Source organism: Lingula anatina, chromosome 3, assembly GCF_051362555.1.
Source record: "Lingula anatina isolate TDL-2025a chromosome 3, LinAna3.0, whole genome shotgun sequence".
Classification (NCBI taxonomy): domain Eukaryota; kingdom Metazoa; phylum Brachiopoda; class Lingulata; order Lingulida; family Lingulidae; genus Lingula; species Lingula anatina.
The window spans coordinates 23,147,112-23,173,205 of NC_141769.1; the positions used below are offsets into that span (position 1 = coordinate 23,147,112).

At 37.6% G+C, this 26,094-nt stretch overlaps 2 protein-coding genes across 6 annotated transcripts; both read left to right on the forward strand.

Annotated features, from left to right (window-relative positions):
- Positions 1-16: 16 nt before the first annotated feature.
- LOC106157732 (uncharacterized) lies at positions 17-6,325 on the forward strand. Its single transcript, XM_013533469.3, has 6 exons — positions 17-306; positions 522-644; positions 964-1,131; positions 1,361-1,552; positions 1,816-1,935; positions 2,520-6,325. The coding sequence occupies exons 1-6, from the start codon at positions 171-173 to the stop codon at positions 2,888-2,890; spliced, it is 1,110 nt and encodes a 369-aa protein (XP_013388923.2). The 5' UTR covers positions 17-170; the 3' UTR covers positions 2,891-6,325.
- A 3,712-nt stretch (positions 6,326-10,037) lies between these two features.
- Positions 10,038-26,088, forward strand: LOC106164658 (medium-chain acyl-CoA ligase ACSF2, mitochondrial-like). 5 transcript variants are annotated; one of them, XM_087007420.1, is made up of 21 exons: positions 10,038-10,242; positions 10,445-10,466; positions 10,676-10,759; positions 12,190-12,373; positions 12,650-12,784; positions 13,328-13,381; positions 14,291-14,406; positions 15,069-15,116; positions 15,256-15,294; positions 15,698-15,809; positions 16,355-16,450; positions 17,137-17,339; positions 17,731-17,825; positions 18,325-18,395; positions 18,832-18,939; positions 19,573-19,721; positions 20,528-20,675; positions 20,970-21,022; positions 21,711-21,768; positions 22,036-22,107; positions 25,654-26,088. In XM_087007420.1, exons 3-21 carry the CDS (start codon positions 10,716-10,718, stop codon positions 25,717-25,719), a joined length of 1,851 nt encoding a protein of 616 aa, XP_086863546.1. In that variant the 5' UTR covers positions 10,038-10,242; positions 10,445-10,466; positions 10,676-10,715; the 3' UTR covers positions 25,720-26,088. The 5 variants fall into 5 exon arrangements, with proteins under 5 accessions (XP_086863546.1, XP_086863547.1, XP_086863544.1 ...); XM_087007421.1 differs by having other exon boundaries at positions 10,038-10,227; XM_087007418.1 differs by lacking the exons at positions 10,038-10,242; positions 10,445-10,466 and adding an exon at positions 10,364-10,407.
- The last annotated feature ends 6 nt before the right edge of the window (positions 26,089-26,094 follow it).

The window sequence follows — 26,094 nt, forward strand, 5'->3', positions numbered from 1 at the left end:
GCATCTAAAACGGAAGTACACGGAAGAACTCTCCACTAAGAAGAGGTAGAAATCAACATGACATTAAATATTTATTCACAAATTTTGTCCACTTGTTGATATTTTTTTGCTCGCTTAATCGCTTACAGAAATTTGAAATGGCAAGTGAGTTGGATGCTATTTGACGAGGTATGGAAAGTTTGCAGGCGTTGGCCTGGATTCTCCTACTGGGGCTGGTAGGACAAAGAGGACCAGTATTTTCGGGTGCATTGGCCGGACCAGAGCACCTGACTGGGGCAAACACGTCGCCAAAGTCGGCGAGAAATGGTAAGTATAGTGTCATTTATAAAGAAAGAAGTCTATTATGAACAATTCTGTGGATATAGAAAAAATACAAAAATTACGTTACATGGTTCTCTCCTCCAAAGGAGAAAAAACTTTGTACAATAACGTTTGTGTACTACATTGTACGCGTACAACGCAGGTTGAATTACTGGTACGTTGCACTGACATTCATTGAGATCATTCTATTTCATATGCAGGGCCGATGTTTGATGTTACTGTGCTGAACAGTGAGATGACGAGCTTCAGCATAAGATGGACGACTATATCAGGAAACAATACAGTGGAGATATATGTCATCCATGTAGGAGATTCCAAAGGAGGTAAATCAAACAGTGAAGTATCAGTGAAAATGTTAAAAAAAGCAGTGTCTGTTCTAAAAGTCCAAAGATTATTGTGGGTCTATCTTCGCCTTTGTCTTAAATAAAGATATTCCTCAGACATTTGAATCCCTGTTCAGAGTGTCTTTGCAGTATGTGATATTCTGGATTAGTTATTCAAAAGAGAACCAGGAGGTGCAGCGGAAGTTGTATTCACGCTAAATATGTCTATCCACAACATAATTCGATATGCATTGTAGTACCATGAGTATATACCATATTTTACATGTATGCAATTCTATTATCATATATTTTATGTTAGAAATCAAGGCTATCAATGTAACAAACAGCAGTTCAACAACATCAGTTATCAGAGATCTTGAGAGCGGTACCAGATATTGGGTGTATGTTCAGGCAGTGTTCTCATCCACTCCTGCTGTCAACTCCACGGTGCAAACAACTATGACTAAAGGATATGGGCCAGACAGATGTAAGGGCCTGGTAGAAATTTATATTCTCTATGAACTTATTAGTAGTATGTTCACTGTCCTATTCCTAAAACTTTATTTACGGTGCATATTTGTAAAAAAAAATTTTAAAAACATAGAAATAAAAAAGGAAAAGCATGTGGGTAAATTTTAGTACTGAGAGTATTTATGAATGAATTTTGACCAATATTTGGTATTAATGATAAAGTGCATTTTTTTGTATTATTGTAGCCTGCAATTGTGATAAAGCTGGTACTGAAACTCCCAGTCACGAACCCTTGTGCAATACAACAACTGGAGTGTGTGTATGTAAGATGGGTTATGAAGGAAACCAGTGCCATAAGTGTGCATCTGGATATGTGAGGCCAAAGAATGAAAGTTACTGTTCCTACTGTCCCTGCATGGGGAAATGTATTATCTCTGGTAAGTCAGAGTCTTTCTCTCTCTCTCTCTCTGCTTTGAAGTTGCCATTCATAAGTCACAATTATTTTTATGCCATAATTATTGTTTAAAAAAGTAAATGATTTCTCCATTCAGGTAATTGTATTTACCTGAAGGCAGTGCATTTTTACCTTTTATCAAAAGTCAAATTTTATACATGTACCCAGTTATATAATAACATACTTAGCTGTGTTTTGTAGAAAGCATTAAAATTTTAAGTACAGACTTTAGTATTATTTGTCCAGCTGAACATGAGTGGCTATGTGAGTGTGAAGAAGGCTATGCTGGACCATATTGTGACCAGTGTAACTTTGGGTACTACAAAGATCAGGAGCAGGGGCCGTGTCTGCCCTGCCAGGACTCAGGTTGGTACATAGTGGTATATATACTGTATGATTTCAGCAGGATAAGATTTAAGCCATACATATTAAAATCCTTTCTTTCAGGCTGACAGACTTTCAGAGTCTTATCTGTCATCAAAATCATCCAATTTGCATTACTAGTAGCAAGAAAAGATTAAGGAAATTTAGTGTAGCATTTGAAAGTTGGAACAAACAGACTTTCTGCACAATCATTCCTTTGGCATTAAAGGAATGAGATATCGTAGACTGCATTCCCACAGATTTTTAGATCGATCTATCCCCTTGGGGAGTCTTGCTAGATTGGTGTCAGCTTAACCAGCTTAAATGTCTGTCCCGCCTACTAAAAGCTGTAAGGCGGTAATTAACTGTAGTGCGAGCTCGACTGACAGCAATTTAGCATGAACCCAGAGGGAGTTAGGTTGATCCAGATGGATCGATCTAAATCTGTGGGAATGCAGCCTTAATTTCTAACAGACCAGTAAGCTACGAAATATAAAAACAAAAACTTCCACAGTTGCCACCGTCCACATGTTTATGATTCACGTAGAAGACAACTTGTGACATTGACTGTACTAAATTTTTTTCAGCAACAGTCTGTTCTTCACCCTCCTCTGGTGCTGGACTAGATGGACCAACCAAAGGACTTATAGCAGGCTGCAGTGTAGCTGCTCTATTAATATTGTTAGCAGTTGGAGGGTACTTTGGATACAGGCGCTACAAGCACTGGAAAGTTCGGCGACCTGGTCAGTTTTGGACCATTGAAGTTCGGGACAATGACGAGGATAGTGCCTCCATGCTAGAGAATGACTACCACAATATGATCGATGCCAATGCCATGATGGAAGATCTGGAGCATTTTGACAGTAACTCCAGTGGTGTTAAAACACCTAGCCAGAGTGGAGCCAATGGTGAGATAAGGGTAGCTTACAACCATAATTATAGAGACAAGGTCACGTAAATTTGGCCCCATTCTGGGATAGTTTTTTTTGCAATATTTTATCCAGGTCAAAGTTACAAACTCTTGGATAAAGAAAAAGATTGATATTTAATTGGGGGAGAGTGATGAAGTTATGTGGAGTAAAACTGGTTGAAGAAAAAAATTAAGATTTCTCACTTACAGAATCTATTCACAGGCAATCTACTTAAAACCTTATTTTTTGTCTAATTTGTTAACCTAAGACATTAATCCACGGGGCAAATGTACTTAATTATAACATATGTTTACAAAGGTGCAGCATTTATCTTATCTTGGAGGGCATTCAGAACTGATGATCCGCAGACTAACTGATCTGCCTACTAAATATGGCTGACCCCACTTAAAAGCAAGCCGCTTAATTCCCTAATGGTGTCCCCGCCTCCACACATGCCATTAAACTGATTTTATTTCTGCTCTGAGGTTTAATTGCTAGGCCCCTACAGGGATGGTGTGTGGAGGCGGGGAGACCATCAGAGTATTAGCAGCAGTGCTTTTAAGTGGATCAGCCATATTTAGTCTGCAGATCTGTAACACCCCATTTCCATAGATTAGATTGACCTAATTTAGATCGACCTAACTCCCTGGGGGTTCACGCTAAATAGCTGTCAGCCGGGCGGACACGAAAGTTAATTACCCCCTTACAGCTTGTAGTAGGCGGGACGGACATTTAAGTCGGATTATCTGAAAGTAATCTAGTGAGACTCCCCGCGGGGATAGATCGATCTAAAATCTATGGGAATAGAGCCTTAGTCTGCTGATCTTTTTGGTCTGAATGTGCTCTGGTTTTCTCCACTTGTTTGCAGGATAAAAACAAGCAACATATACTGAAAATTGAATTTGGATGGCTTACTTGTATGGCGTCATCAATTCTAATGTTCATGTTTGTAAAAACTGGCTGTCCTTTCCAAGTGTCAGGCTTGGAGACATTGCTTGAAAGTTTGCCTATAAAAGTAGGAACAAAGTACAGTGTTAATGTGTTGTGAACAATATTAATGACTAGATCAAACCCCTAAACTTTATATGTTTGAACAAAATCAAATTTTCAATGATTTTGAATTGCAGAAAGGGTGCTTTGAGTGTAGTCAAGCGGTTTGTTAAATAACTTAAGACAAGAAATTTCTTACACCGTGCCATGATGAGTTCCTTTTTTAATTATTGCAAATTATGGGAAATGTGAAATTGCACTTTATTTCTGTTGTGAGAACTTGCTATGCATTATGTTTAAGAGGATTATGTGACAGTAAGATGGCATACAGTTAAGCACTTCTCTTGTACATGTTTGTGTCCACTTAAGTCTTAGAGACCATTCCCAGAGGTCTATTGTACTAACTTTGGATCAAACTATCTCCAAGGGGATTCTTGCTTAATTGCAATTAACTTAAGCTGCTTAGATGTCTGTCACGCCTTTTGAAGCTGCTAGGCGTGCCAGACATCTAAGCCGCTTAAGCTGAAAGCAGTTTAGCAAGAAACCCCATGGAGATGGACTGATCCTGTTAGATCGATCTAGGGATGGGAACCTAGTCTTACTGTCTGGTTGGTCTGTCCTGGTATCACTTAATACCTGTTTTGACTCTATTAGAATACAATAAAGTCAATCCTATATTTTAAAACAGTTTCTATTATTAAGGGCAATAACATTTGTTTTACTGTGAAAACAGAGGTTTTGGAGAAGCTTAGCAGATGGATTCCAGTATTACGGTATGACAAAGGTCACAGTAATGCCTAATGGTCGTGAAGTAGTCCATGATGAGTGTGGAAAGAAAGTTTGTATTAATGACGAGTGCGATGTGTACATCATTGAGTATAGTTTGAGGGAGCAGATCTAGAGCCATTTAAATCATGTTCCTGATGATAGGGAATCATGTTCCTACATGTAATTTATTGACAACATTTACCTAGACATCAAAACTGCTTTGGAACTGTTTAAACACTACTGTAAACATTACTGTGTTTTGGGGTAATGAGGTAAAAGTAGAAAAAATTATTTATAAATCGATGTAAACATTTTATCTTGCTCAAAACTCTTGAAAAGACAAGTTATTAATTGCAAGTTCAGTATAAATACATAAGATTAAGCTAGTGATAATGTGTTATATTATTTTAAGAAGATACAATATATTTTTCATGTTGATTATATTGCAGATATACATTTACAGAGCAAAAGATTACTTTATAAGATTCTTTGCTTGCTCGATTGAGTATTGAATTCAAACCATCTTATATACAATGAGGTAAAAAATTATAACCATCACACTCAGATAAGTATTTTTCAACCAAAGTATGTTACAAAAATATTTAACTATGGATATGTTTTGATGTTACACATTACCTGTACTACTATGGTACTGTTCTAATGTACAAATTAACCTGAGATTTTAAAGGTAAAATTTTATGTGATTTAATTATCTAGAATTACTTAGGCAGATTTTGAAACTTTAGTAGAGAAACCTTCCAGAAATGCATAAATCAGAATTACTGTTTGATAAAACAATGTATTATTTTTTGTTATCGAATTCTGCCCCTAAAGCCCTTCTTAGTTACTCAGTGTCATGTTTACATCAGTAAGAAGCAGCAAAGTTCCCACTGAACTGAAAAGTTATTTTAGAAAAAAGTTACTGTGACTGGTATGTTTGCATGTTATTACGTTAGAAAAGTTTCCTTTTCACGCATTGATGAGTGAACCAATTATCTGTTGAAAGTGTTGTTATTTATTTATTTATTTGTATGTTTTTTATTATTATTATTATTATTATTATTATTATTATTATTATATGAGAATTGATAAATTTTCTTGCTCGATGAGTTTTGTTAGCTCTGTACCATATAGCCAGAAAATCCTGTTGTTGGCAGTATTATGATTGTGATAATTTAAAACTAGTTGAATTTCTTTGGACACAGACTATAAAGTCAGTTATGGTGTATTTTTCTTGATGCCATCAGTCAGATAATTGTGATCAGTATTATGTGGGTAATTAGTCCATTAAATACTTATATTATTTGCATCTGGGAGTTATGAATTGGGTCTGTAGCAATTAAAATATGGAACTGTTGGCACGGATTTATCTGACATTTATCTTTTATCTCTAACATTTGTATTTAGTGGACAACAAATATATTTGTATCATGTATTCCTGATATTACTTAATGAAAGTAATTGATTTTAATGAATAAGGATTTAATTCATCTCTACTGCCACTACTTTGCACTTGATAGGGGTATTTCATCCTTTTTGTGGGTTATATTCTTAACAAAGGTTGCCCACAAACATTTAATGACTTAAATTATTAGTATAAGTTAACAAAACATTTTATGACATGGACATAAATATATATATACATAGCTTTATTTACTTAACACCAAATGTGTGACTTTCTTATTTTGATTTTACTTCAATAAAAAGAGCATTCCAATAACAAAGTCTCTTGTTACGAGTATAGTGGCATAGTATTACCATAGGAAAAAAATTGAAGGGGGGGGGGGAGAAATTGGCGAAAACTATGGTTGCTGAAGTAGAGGCACAGTTTTTAAGTCGATTCGCTCGGAAAGTATTAAATTGAGAAAATGGAAGACTAAGAGAGCTGTGCTATTCTCCTAGCAACGTTATGTTGAATCCTAGGTTGTCCCATCTATCAGTATGTCAGCAAATCGACCTATCAATGTGTCAGCTTACCCTCATTTACCAAATATCAATTTTTCTCAGGTTTATACGAGGTCCCAAGCTGATTTAATTATTGGCACGGGCAATGCACATTTGATTGTGCCGTTTGACGAGCGCATTGATGAATGTGGTATGTGTGAAATGAATGCAGTGCGTTCGCGTTTAGGGTTGTGTTTGAATAGGCCCAATGGAAAAACTACTAGTACATCTCTAAGTAACCGGAGGCATTTTTCTGGATGTGATAATCAAGTCGATTGGCTGTGACAGGGGTGTGGCCTCCGTGAAATCCTGGAAATGGGTTAGATCTAGAGGAGTTCGGTTTATGTCTGAATTTAAATCTGAGTGGCCTAAAAGCAACTCGGTTATCAGTGTTGTACGTGTATCAAAGGATACAGATATCTCTGCAGACAATGCCGGTATGACAGGAATGGAAGTCCGCTAGGAACCATATATAGTCCGTTTCCCATTACTTTGGACAGGTAACATTAGTCCCATATACTAACCCCAATACCCCAACTATCTCTAACCTGTAGCCTACTCATCATATGGGACCCAGGTTTTCCATTCCTAGGACTACCATTCCTGTCACATCCCAACACAGCTTGAACGAAAAGTACACCGGTGTTGTAGAAGAGTTAAATTCTGAAGATGAGAAGATCAGATTTTTTTTTGGCAAAGCTGTGGATGTATTATTCACCTTACTGTCGTTTGTTTAAAGCGGTCTCAAAAAGATTATCCATGGCCAGTGAGTATGTATTACTCCAGAGTCATTCGGAGTGTCACGGTATTAGGGAGAACTTTAAACCGGACGATCTAGCGCCTTTGCTCGATGAAGCCATGTCGCGAGGTTATCGTGAAATAAACTAATATCGGTCGCAATGATCTAGTTATGTGTTCCACGGTGCGCACACTTACTGGTAGGCCTACATTTACAAAACTGGTAAAATTCGGAGGACACATATAATTGTAATTTTGTTACTAGAGTTGCTGACCCTTGCGGCAATGATTGATGATTCCTTAACAGTCATGTTATTATACTTGTTATCATTTTTATTACTTTAATTATTATTATTATTATTATTATAGTTATGATTTATTTTGTTTAGAAATTGTATATTTATATATATAATATTGAAATGTTTAGAGAGTATATATAGCAGCAAGCCTTGATACGGGTAACTAGTAACCCACAAAACATAATATTAGTAGTAGTCAAAGAAGATTTATTGGCTATACAATTGATAAGTATATTTGCGAGCAGAGCAAATTCTTCTCCAGTGTAGAGGATGCTGCAAATATTGCTTTTTTTAAATAAGACAATCTTAATAAACACAAGAATGATACTCAATATGAACTCAAAGACAAAAAACAAATGGCAATTTTTAAATAATTTTAACGAGGCTAGTCTATGTCTGCAGTGTCTGTGTATCTCGTGAGCTGCCTCGTGGAGATAAGACCACTTGTGATTTGTGATTTGTGACGAATCGGGGCTTGCCCACTCGTTTATTTCTTCAGGTTTGGTGATAAGACCAATTGTTTGTGGGAACGTTTACGATTATCTCGCAGTATAGCTGCAATTGTGTAAGTCAATTTTTTTATTAATTTTGTATTTATTTATTTATTTATTTATTTATTTATTTATTTATTTATCATACTTACATGAACTAATATAAGATACTTACAGTGTTGAGTTTTTTATAAAGCATTTACTTACATTGTTATTTACTTAGGCCGATATTACGACCTTTTTTTAGTTTTCCCCCTGCATATGCGGTATAAACGCTACTATACGGAGATTAAAGTCCCGAGTTCGCACCAATAATGTTCATGTATTATATACGTTATAAAACTGATGTCGAGAGAAGTAACGAAATTTAACCTTCAATGACCTTTCTCTAATGTCCTTTCTGCGTCCTTTGTGCGACCATGACACTGGCCAGGTCGCCGTTGGACGCTCAATCAAAGCACAGTGATCGCTAAGATCTCACACAGAACGTTCAAGCATCGCCGAGGACGCCATGTTGAAAACAATCGCACAAAGAACGAAGTGGAGGTTGGTCGCTGCACGGTCGCTCAAGGGACGCAGGGAGGACGCACAAGCATCGCTGTGGTCGCAGAAAGAAAGCACAAGCATCGCTTGTGGCCGTAGAAAGGATGCACAAGCATCTCTTTGGTTGCAGAATGAATGCTCAATGATGGGCCATTGGTCGGCACGTAAAATATTATTTTTGTTTCTCTCAATGGGGCCGTGGTAGGGTATTTTTCACCAGAATAAGGGAATCTGACGGTTATACGTGTAGCTACTAGTGGTCTCATACCAGCTTTCAATCAGAATTTTCTAAAATTCTTGAACCGATCCATTTTTTGAGGTAATTATGGAAGGAATATTTTGCCTTTTTTAAAAAATGCAGCTCTTGTCGCAGTTTTTGCTGTATACGTCTGTTACGGCTCTCTTCTGATCCTCAAATCAAATTCGGTCGCTTGGAACGGAGCCTATTGTAAACAGTTTAGAAACAAGGGACCGAATCTGATTTGAAGACCAGAAGAGAGCCGTAACATACGTCTGTGGAAAACGGATTCAAACATCCTGTGTTGTATCAGTTAGCCTTTCTCGTCTTCAGCGCCTGTCCATCTTTCTTATAAAGACAACAATGATAATCTGGCTTATTATCAGTCCATGGGACAACTGACGCAGTTTTAAGTGTCCACTGAGCGTCCTGACAACATTTTTGACGTAGAAGGGACGCAGAAAGGACGCCGTCCAGTGTAAATGGGGACTTTTATTACCACCAGGTGGATCAGAGTCAAGGCTTACTCGATCAACGGGCACACCTCCCACATATATGGGTCAAATTGATTACGTGTTCCAAATGTTCCACTTTTTTTCCAGAATGGATCCTACTGTTTTACTGTAACTGTATGAAAACGATTATAATGTCTTCTCTGGGTTATTCCACAAGCAAGTGAATATTTGATTAGTGTCAGTGACGCACACATTTTGTGTAATATTTTCATAACTCTTTTATATCATTCTTTAAGCACTGTAGATTTTGTTCTATTTTGGATTATGCATAATTATAAAGATTATATTATAATAAATGTGCAAAATATTATACAAAATGATTGAGTCACTGGCGTTGCTCAAGTGTTCAATTTTTGTTGGAATGACCCACTGTATGATATAAAACTACTGAGTACAATAACACGACTGTATAATACATGTACTAGCGCATAGTTGAACAACGCGCACTTATCCGCATAGGCGAAATATGTGAATGAATACCTTATTTGTCAACGTATTAGGGTGACAACAGTCCTGATTGCCCCGTCACCTGAAAAGTAAAGTTCAGAAATGATAAACTCTATTTTCTGTCCTTTTATTATTTATATTCTTCGGTTATCTTTACCGCCATGTCAGCATGGGTTTTCTGGAAATAACCGCTTCACGTTGGATTAAGATAATATAATCTCGCAACATATGACAGAAAACGTCATGCAATGTAGCCACAGTGGGACAGTGTTATAAGATAATAACGGAAATATATCACTAAATATATCGCGTCATGTGACATAGGCCATGTACGGTCCTCGATCAAAGTTGATTTGATTCCTTGAACTATTAGTGTTCAGATTATCAGTGGCACTGCAGCCTACACTATAGGTAAGTGCACTACAGGTAAGTGTACGTGACCAATTACAAAACTTTTTGCATCGGCAATTAAGTATGGATATGTAAATTACAGATTGTTTTTCTACGCTGAATACACTTATAAGGTAAAAAAGAATATCGAACATAAACTATTCAAAGTTAAATGCCTAAGCTTGAATGGAAACTGCATAAGTAAGTTCAGTACATATATGCTTTATTTCATGGGCAGATTTGGGACAAAGAAAGCCAAGGTATGTAATTATTTGGGTAACATTATAATTTCAAGTGTACTGAGTGTGAAGAGAAAAATGTCAGGGTTATCAGAGCTCAACGCCCTTCGAAACCATGGCAAATTTAAATATGATTTACTGTCTATTATTGTCAAAACAACTTTTGAATAAAAGAATATGTCTCAAACTGTGCCATTAAGAATATTAATATAGAATTATGTGGATTCTAGTAACGAAGAGTGCGTCTTTTCTGTCGGCCACGAAATCACAATGTCGGCATCAGCTAGCGCGTCATTTCCAGTTGAACATCCAGAGTAAGTACTCAAATGAAGAAGAACACGCAAAGATACATTAATACTTAGAGCGTTCTTAGTAAAGAATATAGTTTACCTGTCGTACTGTATTTGTTTGCTCGTTTGCAATGCTTCGGTATCAATATGTTATCAACGTGTCTTGATGCAGGGGGCGTGTGGTGGGTAGTTCATTTTCGCATAAGGTCCTTGCGTTTGGTGTAAGGTGCACCAATTAACCCGTAGAAAGAACCCGGGTGTCTAGAAAGCACACACAAAATCATGGGAAGTTTGAATTCCGCCTGTATTTCATGACACAGCCAACAGCGACTCATTCAATTACCATGGAGAGGACCCTATTAAAGCACATACAGTACGTTAATGTTAATATGTTAAATTAAGATTCCCATGAAATATAAAGTGATGAATTTGCACAATTAAAAAACACCAGATTTTCTGCACGTCACAGAAATAGTCTCCAGTGCCCCATATCCGCGAGAGGTTAAAAAGCATTCCTAGCCGTATGACAATAGATCAGTTGACCAGTCCGTCCACTTAGTGAAAGGTCTCAGGTTGAGATCGCAATGCCAGTCAGTTACTTAATATTAGTTCCAGTTTCAGAGCTATTCATATTTCTCATTCTTTTTCTACTGGATGACAAACAATATTTGCTCAAAGTTATAAGAAATTACATGCAATTAATGTAAGGGACGAGCATGGGTCTTACACATACATGTAACTTGACGATAGGCAACTACTTCCACCGGGTATCTTACCTGCGTTGTTCATTAAATACTGATAAGTCTAGAACCAGTGCAATCTGGTCTTAAGTCACGGGCATCAATCTGGTGATACGCCCCCCACTCCCCTCGTTATCTCATTTAATCCACCTATCCCTCCTTTAAGATTCATCACGTTGGTTTTATGTTAGGTCATAAATAATTTTTTCCACAGAATATTTTTATTGCACTGACATATATTTAAGCTACCAGATACTGCTTAAAGTAACAGTAGATAAGTTTAAACAAGGAAGTAGATCATTCACATATATTTCTCTGGTTGTTTCTCTGCACTTTTCAGTGCTGTTAGAAATTTTAGAAAATAAAAGAGAATAAATAAAATGATGTCATCGCCCGGTTGGTCAATGGTAGAGAGAAGAAAGTCTGCAAATGTCAATGAATGGCGGGCAGAATTAGGGGGGACCCTGTTTACATAGATATTGTAGTATGACTCAGAGTTACGTCAGAATCTTAGGAATTTGCGCGCAAACATAATTTTGAAAGAGGGATTTTTATTTTAAAACGGAAGAGTAAGAGGGTACACTGTATTTGGATCAAAGCAGCAGCGACTCTGTAAGAATGCTGTCAAGCAGGTCAATAAATCATCGATTTAATATCCTTAATATTCAACAATTTGCCAATCGCGGGCATTTCTGACATGTTTTGTATTTCAAGCGACGCTGTCCCTCCTACAGAACCGCTGAAGACTAGTTACATCCATGCCACCAGTAGGCTCCCGTTATTGGCGACCACCATCGGATCTCTGTTGACGGAGGCCGCCGCGGCTGACCCAGACCACGTACCACTCATCTACCCAGAATACAACCAGCACCTGTCATACAGGGAATGGCTGCAACAGGTGAGGAGAAAGAAGAGCGAAATTTGTGGATAGGTAAAACGATGTAAAGCTAATAAGGCACCAGCTGTATGGTTACACGTACCACGGATCCTTGACACGGTCCATGCACGGATATCGTTGACTAAAGGTGATTTTTTCCAACATTTTTCTTAAATAGGGACACAATGAAATTTGCCTGTGGTGTGATTTGATAGCTTGGACTGTTTTCCCAACTCCCTAATTAACAGGCAATTTTTCCATTTTTATCTTCGATTTCAAATGCAGTGTTTATTCTAGAGCGATCGGCTGGCTAAGGGTTTCCTAGCTTTGGGCTGTGCTAAGGGAGACAGGGTTACCATAGTGGCGTTTCCGGACAAGACATTTCCAATTGCAGTGTTTGCAGCGACCTCTATAGGAATGATTTGTCACGCGGTAATTCATCGTCTGCGTTCCCATAACCCAATCGTACTACCAGGATCGATCTTTCTCAGCGGGATTCTCCCTAAGCCACAGACAATGTTGTCTGTGGCACGCTTACCTCGCAAAGCATTATGAACAACATTGTGGACCACAAAGATTTCCCGACTTTATCCAAGTACTTAAGTTACGAGGGGGCGTGCCAGACATTAAAGCCACTTAAACTGAATACAATTTAGAGAGAATCCCCGAGGAGTTGGATCGATCCAGCTAGTACAATAGGGTTATGGGAATGGTTCCTTTGATTCTTTTTTTCTTCACTATTGCCTATCGTTTCGTCATATATCATATGACAAATGTGACTTCAATTTTCTGTTGTGTTCGTCTTCAATTTTACTTTTAAATAAGAGGTTGAAATGTTAGTTAAAGCATGTGTAGTCTTCTTTAATATCACGATGCACTTATAATTAAACGTCAAATGAAAGTCCTTATTTTGATAGCAAATTGTGTATATTTTCATTTGTTGTCAATATTTATTTTATTTATTTCGACTTGCAGCAAGCCTATTTGTTTGAACCGAGATCAAAACATCTTGAAATGCTCGTTAACAAGGTATGCTACATTAGTTATATTGATAGACAAAATATTTGCGAATATTAAAACTTTATGAAATTATATCAAAACAAACATGGAAATAACTCAAGCATTAAATCAAATATAATATGAAATCTTATCTAGAAATAAGTAACTATATATTTTACAAACAAAGGCTTAAACCTATTCTGTTTGCATCAACCCCTCAGTTAGGGACCATTCCCACAGATATTTGGATCGATCTATCTCCCTGGGGAGTCTCACTAAATTACTGTCAACTTGACCGGCTTAAATGTCTGTCACGTCTAGTAAAGTTGTTAGGGGGTATTATCTTTACCCTCTAGCTTATTCGGTAGGCGTGACAACACTTAAGCCGGTTAGTTGACAGCAATCTATTGAGACTCAACAGGGAGCAAGATCGATCCAGATGGATCGATCTAGGCATGGAAACCCAGTCTTAGTGTTTTCATTTTCAAATCTCCATACGTGCACATTTAACGGGTCCTTACCTTGTTTCCCGCGAATTACAATATACCATCTAATCATCCAACTGCTGTGCCTTACAAACAGGGGACGTAACGTAGTATTTGACCTGTACAACTGGGTCCAATTTTGGGTAATATCACATCATAACATTTAATATTCACGCTCGTGTTGCAAACAATGACCAAAGATCATGGCATTCCGAGGAATTTGTACATGTATTACTTGTGTTCAAAGGTTTCTACCATCCATCGTGTTCGGTACTAAGTTTTGGAAATTAACTAATATAATTAATTATTCTTGTAATCCCCATATTGATTATAATAGAGAGATATATCTTGGGTCAAATGATAGCCAAACATGATCAACACACATGTGAGAATTTGAAAATGAAGAAGTTAGCCCTCATCGGGACTGATTCTCAAATTTTTTTTCGCCTTCTAGGCCAAAATCAGTGTCATGTTGTTATTCCCTGGGATAAACGATGTTAATGTAAAAGCTTTGAAAGAAATCCTTCCTGACTTGGACAAGTGTGTGGGGCGGAATATCACATCTGAAAGGTATCTTAACGATATTAAAATGGTACATGTAGGCAATTAGCATTTGATTCTTATATACCATTTACTTCTGAAAATGGTCAAAGTCATATTTCCATGTCTAAATACCCTACAAAGATACTCATTTGTCCTTATTCAGACCTTAAAGTCGATAAAATCCCACGAGTAAAAGTATCTGATGACGATATTTCCTTCTAATACTTCAGCAAGATCATGGCGGTCTGAATGAGTCATTATTCTTCTAGGACTTAGATTCAATTGAAATTCTCTAAAACATTGAATTGCAGCTCAGCGATGATTTGGGAGTAGGAGCAAATTTTTTTTTTTTGAGTAAAATTAGAGCAAAAATCCCGTTTAGGTAACCTTAAAAAATAAGAAAGTGGCAAATGTAAAATAACTCAATCACAATGTTGAAATAAGCCAATTGTATCTACAGTATCTGAATTTTTTTTCACTTATCAAAAGAATCCATTCCTTGCTGTTATGAACACAAAATGCACACTATCAGTACTATATCATATGTGACCCGAAAATGAATAAAAAATACAAGTGACACAACCCAACGGTTGTCATGAAATAAAATAATTGTAATAGGGACTTTATTCGTTAACAATATAGAGTCTTGTCTTGAACAATTAATCAAAAAAGTTTGTTTTGTTTTTCAGTTTACCGACCTTACGCCACGTGGTCATAGGTGATGGAAGGGTGACCGGGTAAGTTTTGGTGGAAACTAACTCGAATATTTAACAGAAAATATGTAGTTTTGAGTCAATTAACAAACGCATCGTGAGTGTTGTATAATGTTACCTACAATATTCAGCTTTGTGTCAAAGATTCCAATATATACTGTAGGTGCATGTTGACAGAAGGCACAAAACGCCCTTTTATAAGGTCAGTCATGTATACCGTAACAGATACATGCTTGTTTATAGTTAAACATCTCAGTTATTTACCCGTATGTATATTCATTTAGTCTCCAGAGTCCTAGAACTATCCTCTAACCCTTTTTTCTAATTTCAAGGCATTGATATTGGCTGTTAAAGGCCTACAATATATGTAAGCAGGTTATGTGTACCGCTTGTGACACTTAAAATGCTGACTGTAGAAAAAGCAAGAGACTGGTAATAGGCTGCGAGAAAGGGAAAGGCTAAGCCCCCCCCCCCCCCCCCCCCTCTAAAAAAACAAAACAAAAAAACAATGTTTCCAAAATTTCTGGTGGGGTGGGGTTGGCAATTACAGCCTACAACCTACAGCCTCGTACTTAGAATGTACCGGTAAGGTGTGTATATTGTAGGTTGACTATTGAGAGTCTGTGTACCCTGGGGGAGAGTATCAGCGACCAGACGCTGAGAGAAGCCAAGGATAAAGTTACCATGGACGACATCAGCTATGCATTCTGCACTACGGTATGTAACCGCGTTCATTTACAGTCTATGACAGGGTTCCCATAAACCTATCGTATTAGCAGGAGCGATCTAACTCCCAGGGGATTCTAGCTTAATTGCATGCAGTTGAAGCTGCTTAAATGTCTGTCACGCCCACTGAAGCTGCTAGGGGGATAATTAACTTTCCTGAAAGTGTACACAATTCAGTGAGAATCCCCTCCGGGATAGATCGATCCTGCTAGTACGATAGGATTATAAGAATGGTCCCTATATAGGCCAATATGTATGTGTGTCAGTGGATGCATTTCTTTTTGCAAGCGGAGTGCAGTTATTACAGAGATTAGATATTGTTTTTATTACTTACGTAAATTTGTTGTAAAGGGCTTTGATAACCTACACGGGGTAAAAACAAGTTTAGGATTACAACAATCTGTATCTGCCTGACCTAAAAAGCTGTTCTACCAAACAGGCGATTCCACCATAATTAGTCTACCATGATTCAACCGAGAAGATTAAACTTTTGGCCTTTATTGAGCAAAACAAGCTGCACTGTGTTTATATTCTAGGGCAGCACTGGATCTCCGAAGACAGGCCTTATTACCCACCACAGCACCGTAAATTCGATGAAATATACATATATGAGAAATGGAATCGGAGCTCAGGTGAGGCACGAAGTAAAATGGAACAGAGAGGTGAAGATAATACATCCACCCCCCCCCCCCCCGACCCCGCCAAAATTTTAAAACTTTCCTATAGTGTTCCTGTTGCTTCAGATATGAAAAGTGCGCAATAGAGGTAATATTTCCAACTCTGTGCTACAGTAATAAGCCCCCCTCTTCATTTCAACCTTTTTTCCGCCGGTAATTTGACTTTTGTAACTGGAATAAATTTAATCAAAGCCTAACACAAGTATTATTTTAATATTAAAATATTTGATAAAATAGCTCTAAAATTTTACAAAAGCGCGAAGTGTAATTACTTTAATAAAGACAGTGTCCAGATACGTGCTTTGATATGCTCACATTATATGGATGACATGGCTTCAAGTCAGACGCAACCGATCTCTTAACTCCCCCTTTGCACTGGACGGCGTCCTTTCTGTAGTACATGTACGACCCGTTTAAGAGTAAAAAATAGTTTACCGGTATGTGCCCACAACTGGTCGATTATTAACCATTCATTCTGCAACCAAACCAATGCTGGTGCCTCCTTTCTACGACCACAGCAATGGCAGATTCATGGACGCACATGGACGCAGAAAGGATCGCCGTCCAGTATAAAGGGGATTTTAGACAGTACTTGTGAATGAGTAAGCTACAAAATTACACGTTCCGTATGCCTTTCACAGCACGCAGTTGTAGGGCTCATGAGCAGCGCAGTAGACGACATCCAGATTGACTGCGTCGTGTGGGCGGTGAGGGATTATAAGATCCGCCCCAAAGCAGTAGTGTTTCCGTCCACGCTTTGGAACGCTTACTACGACCAACTTGGGCTCACGGAAGAGGAGGGTTGGGGTGTAGAAGATCTACTCAGGACGATACAAGATTACAAGTAAGTAGGTCTGGGTTACTGATATTATGCTCTCTCGAACAGTCATACCATCCAACCATCTCATCTTTTTTTCTAATCTAGTTTTATCCTTTTCACTAATTCACGTATTGTTATTTGTTTTAACTGATAACATTTTTTTCTTCTCCTTTATAGCTTCATCTGCTGATGTTTCTTTTAAGTAGCAGATGGGGCTTACAAAGGAACCGTGCACTAAATATTGTCGATACTTTTTACATGGTCCTTATAGTCATGTTGCTTATCTTAAACTTTATTTGAAAAATGCCGATGGATGTATGATTGAAATTATGTTTTTTTATTTTCTTATTTCTGTTGTGTTGTGTATATTATTAACAATATTAGATTTCACTTTCTTTTTGGTTTACGTTTTAAGAATTACGCATGCCGATGTTTACCCGCAGTTTTGGGCAAAAATTTTGGAACGCCCTGAATTATTGAAGAAGTATGATATATCGTCGCTAAATCGAGGTACTTATCTAATTCTCTGTGTCGTAAGAAACAAGTTAGTGTGAAAAAATTATTTTCAGATGCGTTTAATTTTGTTTAAGTAACAATATACATGTAGATGTGCTACCTTGGGAATGTGCATTCTCAAAAGTCGTGAATTTATTAAAAAAAGACGAGTCCCGTACTTGCACGTGCACATTAAGCAGATACATTCGGGCACGGGCGTTGATTTTAACCCATCAAAGCGAATTTTTTCTCCCAATCGCCGTCCTTCTGTGCCCCCAATAGCCCAATCCCTCCCCCACACGCACACACAAAGAAAGAAAAAACTAAAATGTAAAAAAAATTACAATGCCTTGACACAACAATGCAATGTTAGTCAGAATAAATCGTAAATTTGTTTTTATATGTACTGTTAGATTTTTGTATACACTGCTAGATGTGGTGATTATCTTCATTCACATTTGAAAGGTAACACTTTTTAGTAATATAACCTCAAATGTTTTTTCTGTTAATATAGGCACCTGGACTGGCACGTACTTGAGCGAGAATTTACAGAAACAAATGTCACAGTTAATCCCAGAATTTACGGTACATGCATGTTGTAAAACTTTTATTTATTTTCGAATTGTCCATTTTCTTTATATTTGACCAATACAGGCCACAGAAACGATAATTACTCCATGTAATCGCAGTTTTAGTTGTTAATTTGCAATCACAAATCCGCGGCTCGAACGCACAAAAGGCAATTTCGTCTATAAAAACGGCGGCTAGGGGCGGATCCAGATATATTTTCTGACAGTCTTCCACATTATCTATGTTGATCCATCCTCCATTTTTCGACCGTCTTCAGACAGAAAAAAATTAGATACCCATCAATGTAAACTGTCCGTCTTCCGGAAGTATGGATAAATAGACAATTTTCTTTTAAGACAACTTGAACCAGTGTATGTACATATGCAGTGTATATATGTTTATCTTATTTTTCTGTTAATTTTAGTTAACAATATTTCTTGTTACGTTCCAGAATGGTTTGGGCCTGTCAGAAGTGTATTACGTTTCAATGACTTACCCTCGTGACTCTGACCCTAGCCATAGATTTGGATCTATGGGCTTTCCCATTGGGCATACTGAGGTAAAATATGCTATATCTAACTTTTTATATTACATAGGTATTAATGAATGTGTGATTTTTCAAAACGAATGTCCCTTGATTGCATTTTGTATACAGTTCATGTCATCTAAACAAGTGACCATGTACTTGCAAGTTATTTACTTCGAACCTTAAAATATGAAATGCGAAAAGGAACAAAAAAAGATATTGCTTTGTCTTATTCGTATTTTCACCATATCTTTATTAAATGTGCAAATGTTTTCCATTCATGCAATTCCCTGGCTCATTACTTTGTTACAATTGGCTCCCATATTTGAAAGGTACTATCATTTTGGTATTTATTGGACTTTTTTCAAGAGGAATTAAAATAACTACTCAAAATGTCCATGAGTTCACAGCTGTTAATACTGTTCACATCTACTGGAGGTTCTTAACACCATACCCTATACACCGCCAGCTTTTATCTTCCACATTTAAAAAACCTCTGTGCTTATGGAATGTTTCAGTTGATTTATTTATAAATAAGGATTTGTTTTCTTATTATTAGTTTTAAATGAAATCTTTAGATTTACATGTGATTATGTTTGCTGAGGCGTATGTGTAGCGCGGATTTAAAAATCGATTATTAGTTTTACTCTTATTTTTTATATATAGGTGAAAATAGTGGACGAAGCCAATGAGAATATTGTTCCAATTGGGACAGTTGGTGAAATTTACGTACGTAGCTTTGCCGTGCTGCTTCGATATGACGATGAAGAGCAGACAAAAAAGGCAAAAACACCAAGTGGCTGGTATAAGACAGGGTGAGTGGGTTTGTTCAGGTACACGAGAACAGTTTGAACTGATATGAATCGCTTCCCTGCCCCTCTAACTCAATCTCTCTCTCTCTCTCTCTCTCTCACACACACACACACACACATACACACACACACACACACGCACACACACACACACACAAACTAACTTCTTCTGAGTGCACCCATTCACGACAGCGGACTAACTAGTCCCTGGACCAAATATGGCCGACCCACTTTAATACTTCTTGAGTAGTCCCCGCGGGGAATCTGTTCAGTATATATTAGGGGTTAGACGGCAAGCTATTTAGTGGGTCGCCATATATAATCTGCTGACTAGTTACTCGCATTCACAACAGATTATCCGCGGACTAGCTGATCCGCGGACTAAATATTATAAGCAAATCGCCTTATTCCTTGATGCCCCCCCCCCCCCCCCCCCCCCGGCTCCACACGTGCCTCCCCTGTAGGGGTCAAGCAATTAATCCTCGAAGCCTCAATTTAATCCGTTTGGAGGTGGGGAGACCATTAATGGGTTAGGCGTTACTTTTAAGTGGGGTCGGCCATGTTTAGTCCGCGGATTAATAAGTTGGCGGACCATCTGTTCTGAATGCAGCCGAATAAACCGTAGATCGACAATCGTAGACGCACATGTATAAATATGAATTTATATGCGCATTATTGTACGAGTAGTACATGTGCACATGTAAAACATTTCTGTCCATACATTCCATTATCTTTTTCTCACGTCGGCTTTACATCTAAAATTGCGGAAAGACTGCATATGTAAATTAAGAAGTCAATGTTTAATTTAGTGACATGGGTAAAATGGACGAGAAGGGGTTCATATACTTTATGGGGCGCAAGTCTCAAACCATGATGTACAATCACTATTCCGACAAAGTGTATCCTCAGCCCATTGAGGAAACCGCCACGAAACACCCTAAAGTCAAAGAGGCCGCTGTAAGTTTTTTCCTCTTTTGGAGATATTAATTATTTTATACTCACCAAACAATTCTCCAACTTCACATAATCTGACAGATCAAATAAAATTCGATTTTGTTTTATGTTTTTCATATCATTACTTTTCTTATTTATATATTTATTTTGTAGAATATGTACATGGATATTGTGCATGTACAGATTACATACATTTAACTATTCTCTATGCGGCTTTATATAAAAAATCGGTATCGAAAAGAAATATCACTTTACATATAGTTCAGTACAGCATGAGTCCAGTATTGTTTTTTGCAGGTTGTCGGACTCCCAAATGGTGCATTTGGTGACACCATAATTCTTTGTGTGATGTAAGTCAATCTCATTACATTTCAGTTATGATACATCTTAAAGTGTCTTTGGTGTATGTAACATTGTTGCCTGTATGTCTCTTCTATCTTGTCTTGTTATAATTCAGGGCTACCCAACTACCAGACTCGGCACCGAATGATCCTAAATTTACAGGCAGATCTGACCACACTACCAGTTTTCAAGGTGTGTGTGTCACTACACATTGCACAGTATCATACCCCGGAACAAATTTTGAGATGAGATGCACTACTTTCCAACTCCGCTGAGAATCATCACTATAACATCGCGTACTAGACAAGAGCTGTGTCGCGTCTGATATTTCCAAGTGCGTACTGACACACACCTTGAAAACGGGCAGTGTGGTCCGATCTACCGGTGAATTCAGGATCATTCGGTGCCGAGTCTGGTAGTTGGGTAGGCCTGTAATTGCTCTAGTTACATTGAAAATATATTTAGGAACTGTCTGAGAATGGAATAAAAACAGTGACACGGTGACACTTAAATATGATTTAAAGTTCACGGGAACACCACCTTTAAATGATCTTACACTGGAACATTTCCAATTGGAGCATTGAAATTGATATACCATGTGATGTGGCTGCTGTAACAGTTGTATGTCGCTGATGTAATTCCCTAAATATTAATTCAGTGTAAGGCCTTGCATGATCATTTTTTTGTTTGTTTTAGCTTGGAACCGGGGACAACTTTGACAACTGACGAACTTTACGACTACTGTAAAAAGGAAGTAAGTTTTGCATTAACTTTACGAATTATTATCTCGATTTGTTCAGGCTTTGGTACAATTTAAGATCATTGTGCAAATTTTATATGGAAAGTGAACATATAAATGCTGACCACGGACGAAATATTGTTACATACACGACCTCAAACATACGGATAATTATCAACGAACATCACTCTCACATAAATAAATTAAAGCTATAATTGGTCAATTTGAATTATTTCCCCGAGACATATAATGTGTGAGAACTTTTTTCTTTGTTTGTTTCAGCTTCTAGCAAATTATATACCGGATGAGTTTTATATCTTTGACAAATTCATAAAAATTGGCCCAAGGCACAAGGTAAGTAGCCCAGGGACCTGTTTCACAAAAAAATAAGTCAGCTTCACTGATTAAGAATTTGGTTACCAACGTTACACCGTGCCGTGCACACACCTTATCCTATCATGAAACAGTATTAGAGCACTTTTATAGAAATCCTAATCAACTAAGTCAGAGAATTGATTTAATTTTTTTTTGTTAAACCAGGGTCAGGTTTCAGGTTGCGAAAATTATGAATATCCATTCATACTCGCTTCCGGCAAAATTGAAATTCAGTGGTGCATATACCTGATTGAAGCTAACTTCACCAGTCTAACTTCACCAGTGTTTCTCGTGTCTACTACGGGCTCGATATGATCACTGTTCAACCGATAAACCCAATTTTTCACACCTGATCATGACGTGAATTTAGGCCTAATGTAAACATACTTGTAGCCTGTAGCCTCTTATGCCCCTATTGTGAAAAAAATGTGAAAAAAAAACGTATGTTAAAATGTTTACGATTTCAATGTACGGCGCTCGTGGCAAATGTAATCTAGGCTTATCTACGTCACATACCTTGCCCAGGGTAAGGCCACACTTTTTTATTTTTATGGATGACATCCTGCGCGCGCACCGATTTTCGTCCGTTCTACCCCCCCCCCCCAAAAAAAAAATCCCCCCCCCCCCCCCCCCCCCCCCAAGGAAGTCGGTTGTCGCAAACGTCGTTATTGAATTTGCCGGAAAATGCAATCGGCAATCCTCGGCTAATTCCGCAAGCTCCATACTGTCATTGTCGACTGCGGAGACATCCGAGTAGTTCCAAGTGCGGAAAATGAGCTTTCTGCGCATGCGTATTATCACCACGTGGAAATATGGCCGCTTTGCCGTCAAATTCATCTCTAGCATTAATTTCAAAATACACAACAATTAAAGTCATAAAGAGAACGGGGGGCGTCGTTTTGGATTGGTTTGCCATTGATATTGGACATGGAGATATCACATTTTTACAATTATACGAAAGGCTGGCCGCGGCCAGCGATCATCGCCCGGAAAATTTCAGTGACATTGTGTCCAAAGCAGCACATACCAGGTTTTTTTGTAGCGAAAAAGGGTCGACAAGAGCGTCGTGGTATTTGGTGGATTGAAGGTCGGACAGGCCACCCGATAGTTGGCTGCTACGTGTGAGTCGAAGTAGACAAAATGGCATCGTGCGAAATTACCTTTTTTAGATTTGGTAGTAGGAAGCATAGGCCTATCTTTGCTTCATTTTTTAACAATTCTGTGAAGTGTTCACAATGATTTAATTTTCTGAGAGTACAAATAAAGACACGCTGTTTATTTGATATTTGTTTTATTGATTGCTATACCAACAGAATGCATGAAATAACCTTAAATAGATTTGGTAATATGCAGCATATATATTCATGACTTTTTACCTTTCTACGAAGTAGGCCCTATTCACAATGCTTTAAGGGGTCAAGGATATTAAAAATAAACTCGATTTTTAGTTTTTTATACGTTAGAAATAATCAATATTGTATCTAATACTCAATTAAGTTATATTTTTGCAACACGGCCTAAAAATATACATTTGGACGAGTTTTTCTACCTGTCCGTGGCAGCCTTTAGGCTCGGCCTCCGTTGTCAAGCACCGTTACTATGGGGGGCGGGGCAAGAATGGCTGTCTAACTTGTCTTAAGCTGTTACGCGTGCACTGGCAGCTCATAAGTCTTACGTCAGCTAAACTGAGATTATATCGTTTCCATTACATTGTTAACAATATATTAAATTTTCTCCCTCAGTGTCTCAATCACGTTACGTCAAGATCACACTTGAGCTGCTGAGAATTCTTCAACGTCTGGGGTTGTCAGAAAAAAAATCGTTAGGCAATCATTTTATTCACAATAAAAATCGTAACAGCAAGCAAGTTTATAAATAATATTGCCACCCAAAACATTTTCAAACTCGCATATTACGGTCTTGGCACTCTGTGGCATCGTGGCTAATACGTACCCACATTCGGCCATTTCTCGGAGTAATTCTTTCTTTGCTTTCTCCATTTTCGCGTCTTGGTGTGTAGAGCGGCGTCCACGCACGACGGGTGGCATTGTCCTCTGCTTGCACCTCAAATAATTTTCTTTTTGTTTGTTAGCGCTTCCTTTGACACTTCCTAGACAGTACACAGACTCCTACTGCGTCAAGCACAATTATAATTAAATTACGTCAGTGAAACGAGAGTCGGTAGGCCTACTCAGCTGTCAATCATTTCTCAGGGAAGAGCGGCTTTCGTGGTGCGAATAAGTTTGCGTACAAAAGTAAGATTTTCTGGCATCTAGATAGAAACAAACAACCCAATTTTAACACGTAATGGTGTATAGACCTTCCCGATCAATAAGATGATAACAGGTAAGGTGGAGGTGCAATTAGTTTGCTAAATTAGCCCAATTACCTGAGCCAAATGGTTTATGAGCGATTTCTCAGCTTTGAAGATTGATAACATAGTCTAAACTTCAATCCCCATATCTCATTCTTTTCCTGTCAGATTGGCATGAAATTTGATGTGTCTGTGCTTCAGTATAATATCTAGTCGACTGCGTCTTGGGTTTTTGATTGACCTTTTATTTTTGAAGTTATTAATACTGAAAGTGGAAGGTCCATATATATTTCGTAAAATTCACGTTTTATCAAAATAAAATCAAAAGTAAAAATAATAAGAGAAAATCCTGACAGAGTTTACTGGTTTTTGTGCTAACCTTTAGATAGCTATTTCAATCGTATTTAAAGGCCTTTTTGTTTAAGAAAAAATCTTGATTAAAATAATGACAATTTTAGCCCCAAAACGCTGATATTACGTCACTCGTGTTACACTGTGACTACAAACTTTGGAAAATTGTTTTGCTTGCTAGACCATATCCTTTAGTTAAGAGGAAATTTATTTAACTGCATTAGTTTTGGACTTTTTCGTTAATATCCTAGACCCCTTAATATTTTGAGAGCATGGATAAAGACATGTTGTTAGTTTGATACGTGTTTCTGTGGTAAATTAGTGTTTCCAGCTGTGTACTGAAAACATAACTTTTCTTAAGCAGTTTTTTTTTTTTGGACTGTTTTTTTTTCGCCCGCTCGCACCGATTTTGGGGTCCCCAGAGGATGTCATCCATAAAAATAAAAACGTGTGGCCTAACCATCTGTGACTGGTGCATCATATTCTTATTAATGATCTTCAAATATGATAAACATGCCCACATGAGGGTTTGAAAATGAAGGAGCTGGCTCCCATAGACTCTGTAGCTTAGAGACAAGCAGTAGTTTTAAACAACCACTGTACCTAACCATGGACGGATGTATATTTCGTCCATAAGCTAACGCAGTTTCACCTCTCATTGGGAACTCTCGCTGAATGCAAACAGATTAACAGTATGGCACGCCTCCCTGTACAGTTAGTGGGTGACTAAATTTCGCGTGCTGCTCGAAGAGGATTCACTCATTCTTGCATTCTTTCTTGCATTCAGCGAGAGTTCCGGGGGAGTTGGAACAATCTTTCAACTTAAAAAATGTTTGTTTTTTTTTTTTTTGTTGTTTTAGGTAGATAAAAAGCAGCTTCTTGAGGACGTGAAGCAGATGAAAGCTGAAACATCCGAGGCAGCATGAGGTCCATGACAAATGAAGATAATTTTTAAATCAATGTGATAAAAAGATTTTTCTCAATATCAAACACTAGCTTCTTTGGTCTGACATGTACTCTATTCATTGCAACGTGTACATTCAAGGACACTAGACCTGACCGGATGCATTTTTTACAATAATGCTTCTTATGTCACTTTTTAATAAGTTATTTTATTATACGATGAGTGACGCACCTTTCAGTGGAGCTAATTTTCACAGTAGGCAATTGTTGATTCACAAATTTTAATGAGGTTAAAGATTGGTTCTAATATTTTTAAATGACAATTTTAACTCAATTAAATTAAATTAAACTGAACTAGTTTATTCAATTTTAAAATAAATAGGTATTCTTGATGTTTG

What these genes read in the sequence shown, in the direction of transcription:
- LOC106164658 (XM_087007418.1), top strand. Translation starts at nt 10,379, where the DNA reads ATGCCTAAGCTTGAATGGAAACTGCATAA. An exon ending in AGTTAATCCCAGAATTTACG is followed by an intron (nt 18,396 to 18,831) that starts GTACATGCATGT and finishes GTTACGTTCCAG; the next exon opens with AATGGTTTGGGCCTGTCAGA. An exon ending in ACGACTACTGTAAAAAGGAA is followed by an intron (nt 21,769 to 22,035) that starts GTAAGTTTTGCA and finishes TGTTTGTTTCAG; the next exon opens with CTTCTAGCAAATTATATACC.
- LOC106157732 (XM_013533469.3), top strand. Translation starts at nt 171, where the DNA reads ATGGAAAGTTTGCAGGCGTTGGCCTGGATTCTCCTACTGGGGCTGGTA. An exon ending in GGGGAAATGTATTATCTCTG is followed by an intron (nt 1,553 to 1,815) that starts GTAAGTCAGAGT and finishes TTATTTGTCCAG; the next exon opens with CTGAACATGAGTGGCTATGT. An exon ending in TCTGCCCTGCCAGGACTCAG is followed by an intron (nt 1,936 to 2,519) that starts GTTGGTACATAG and finishes AATTTTTTTCAG; the next exon opens with CAACAGTCTGTTCTTCACCC.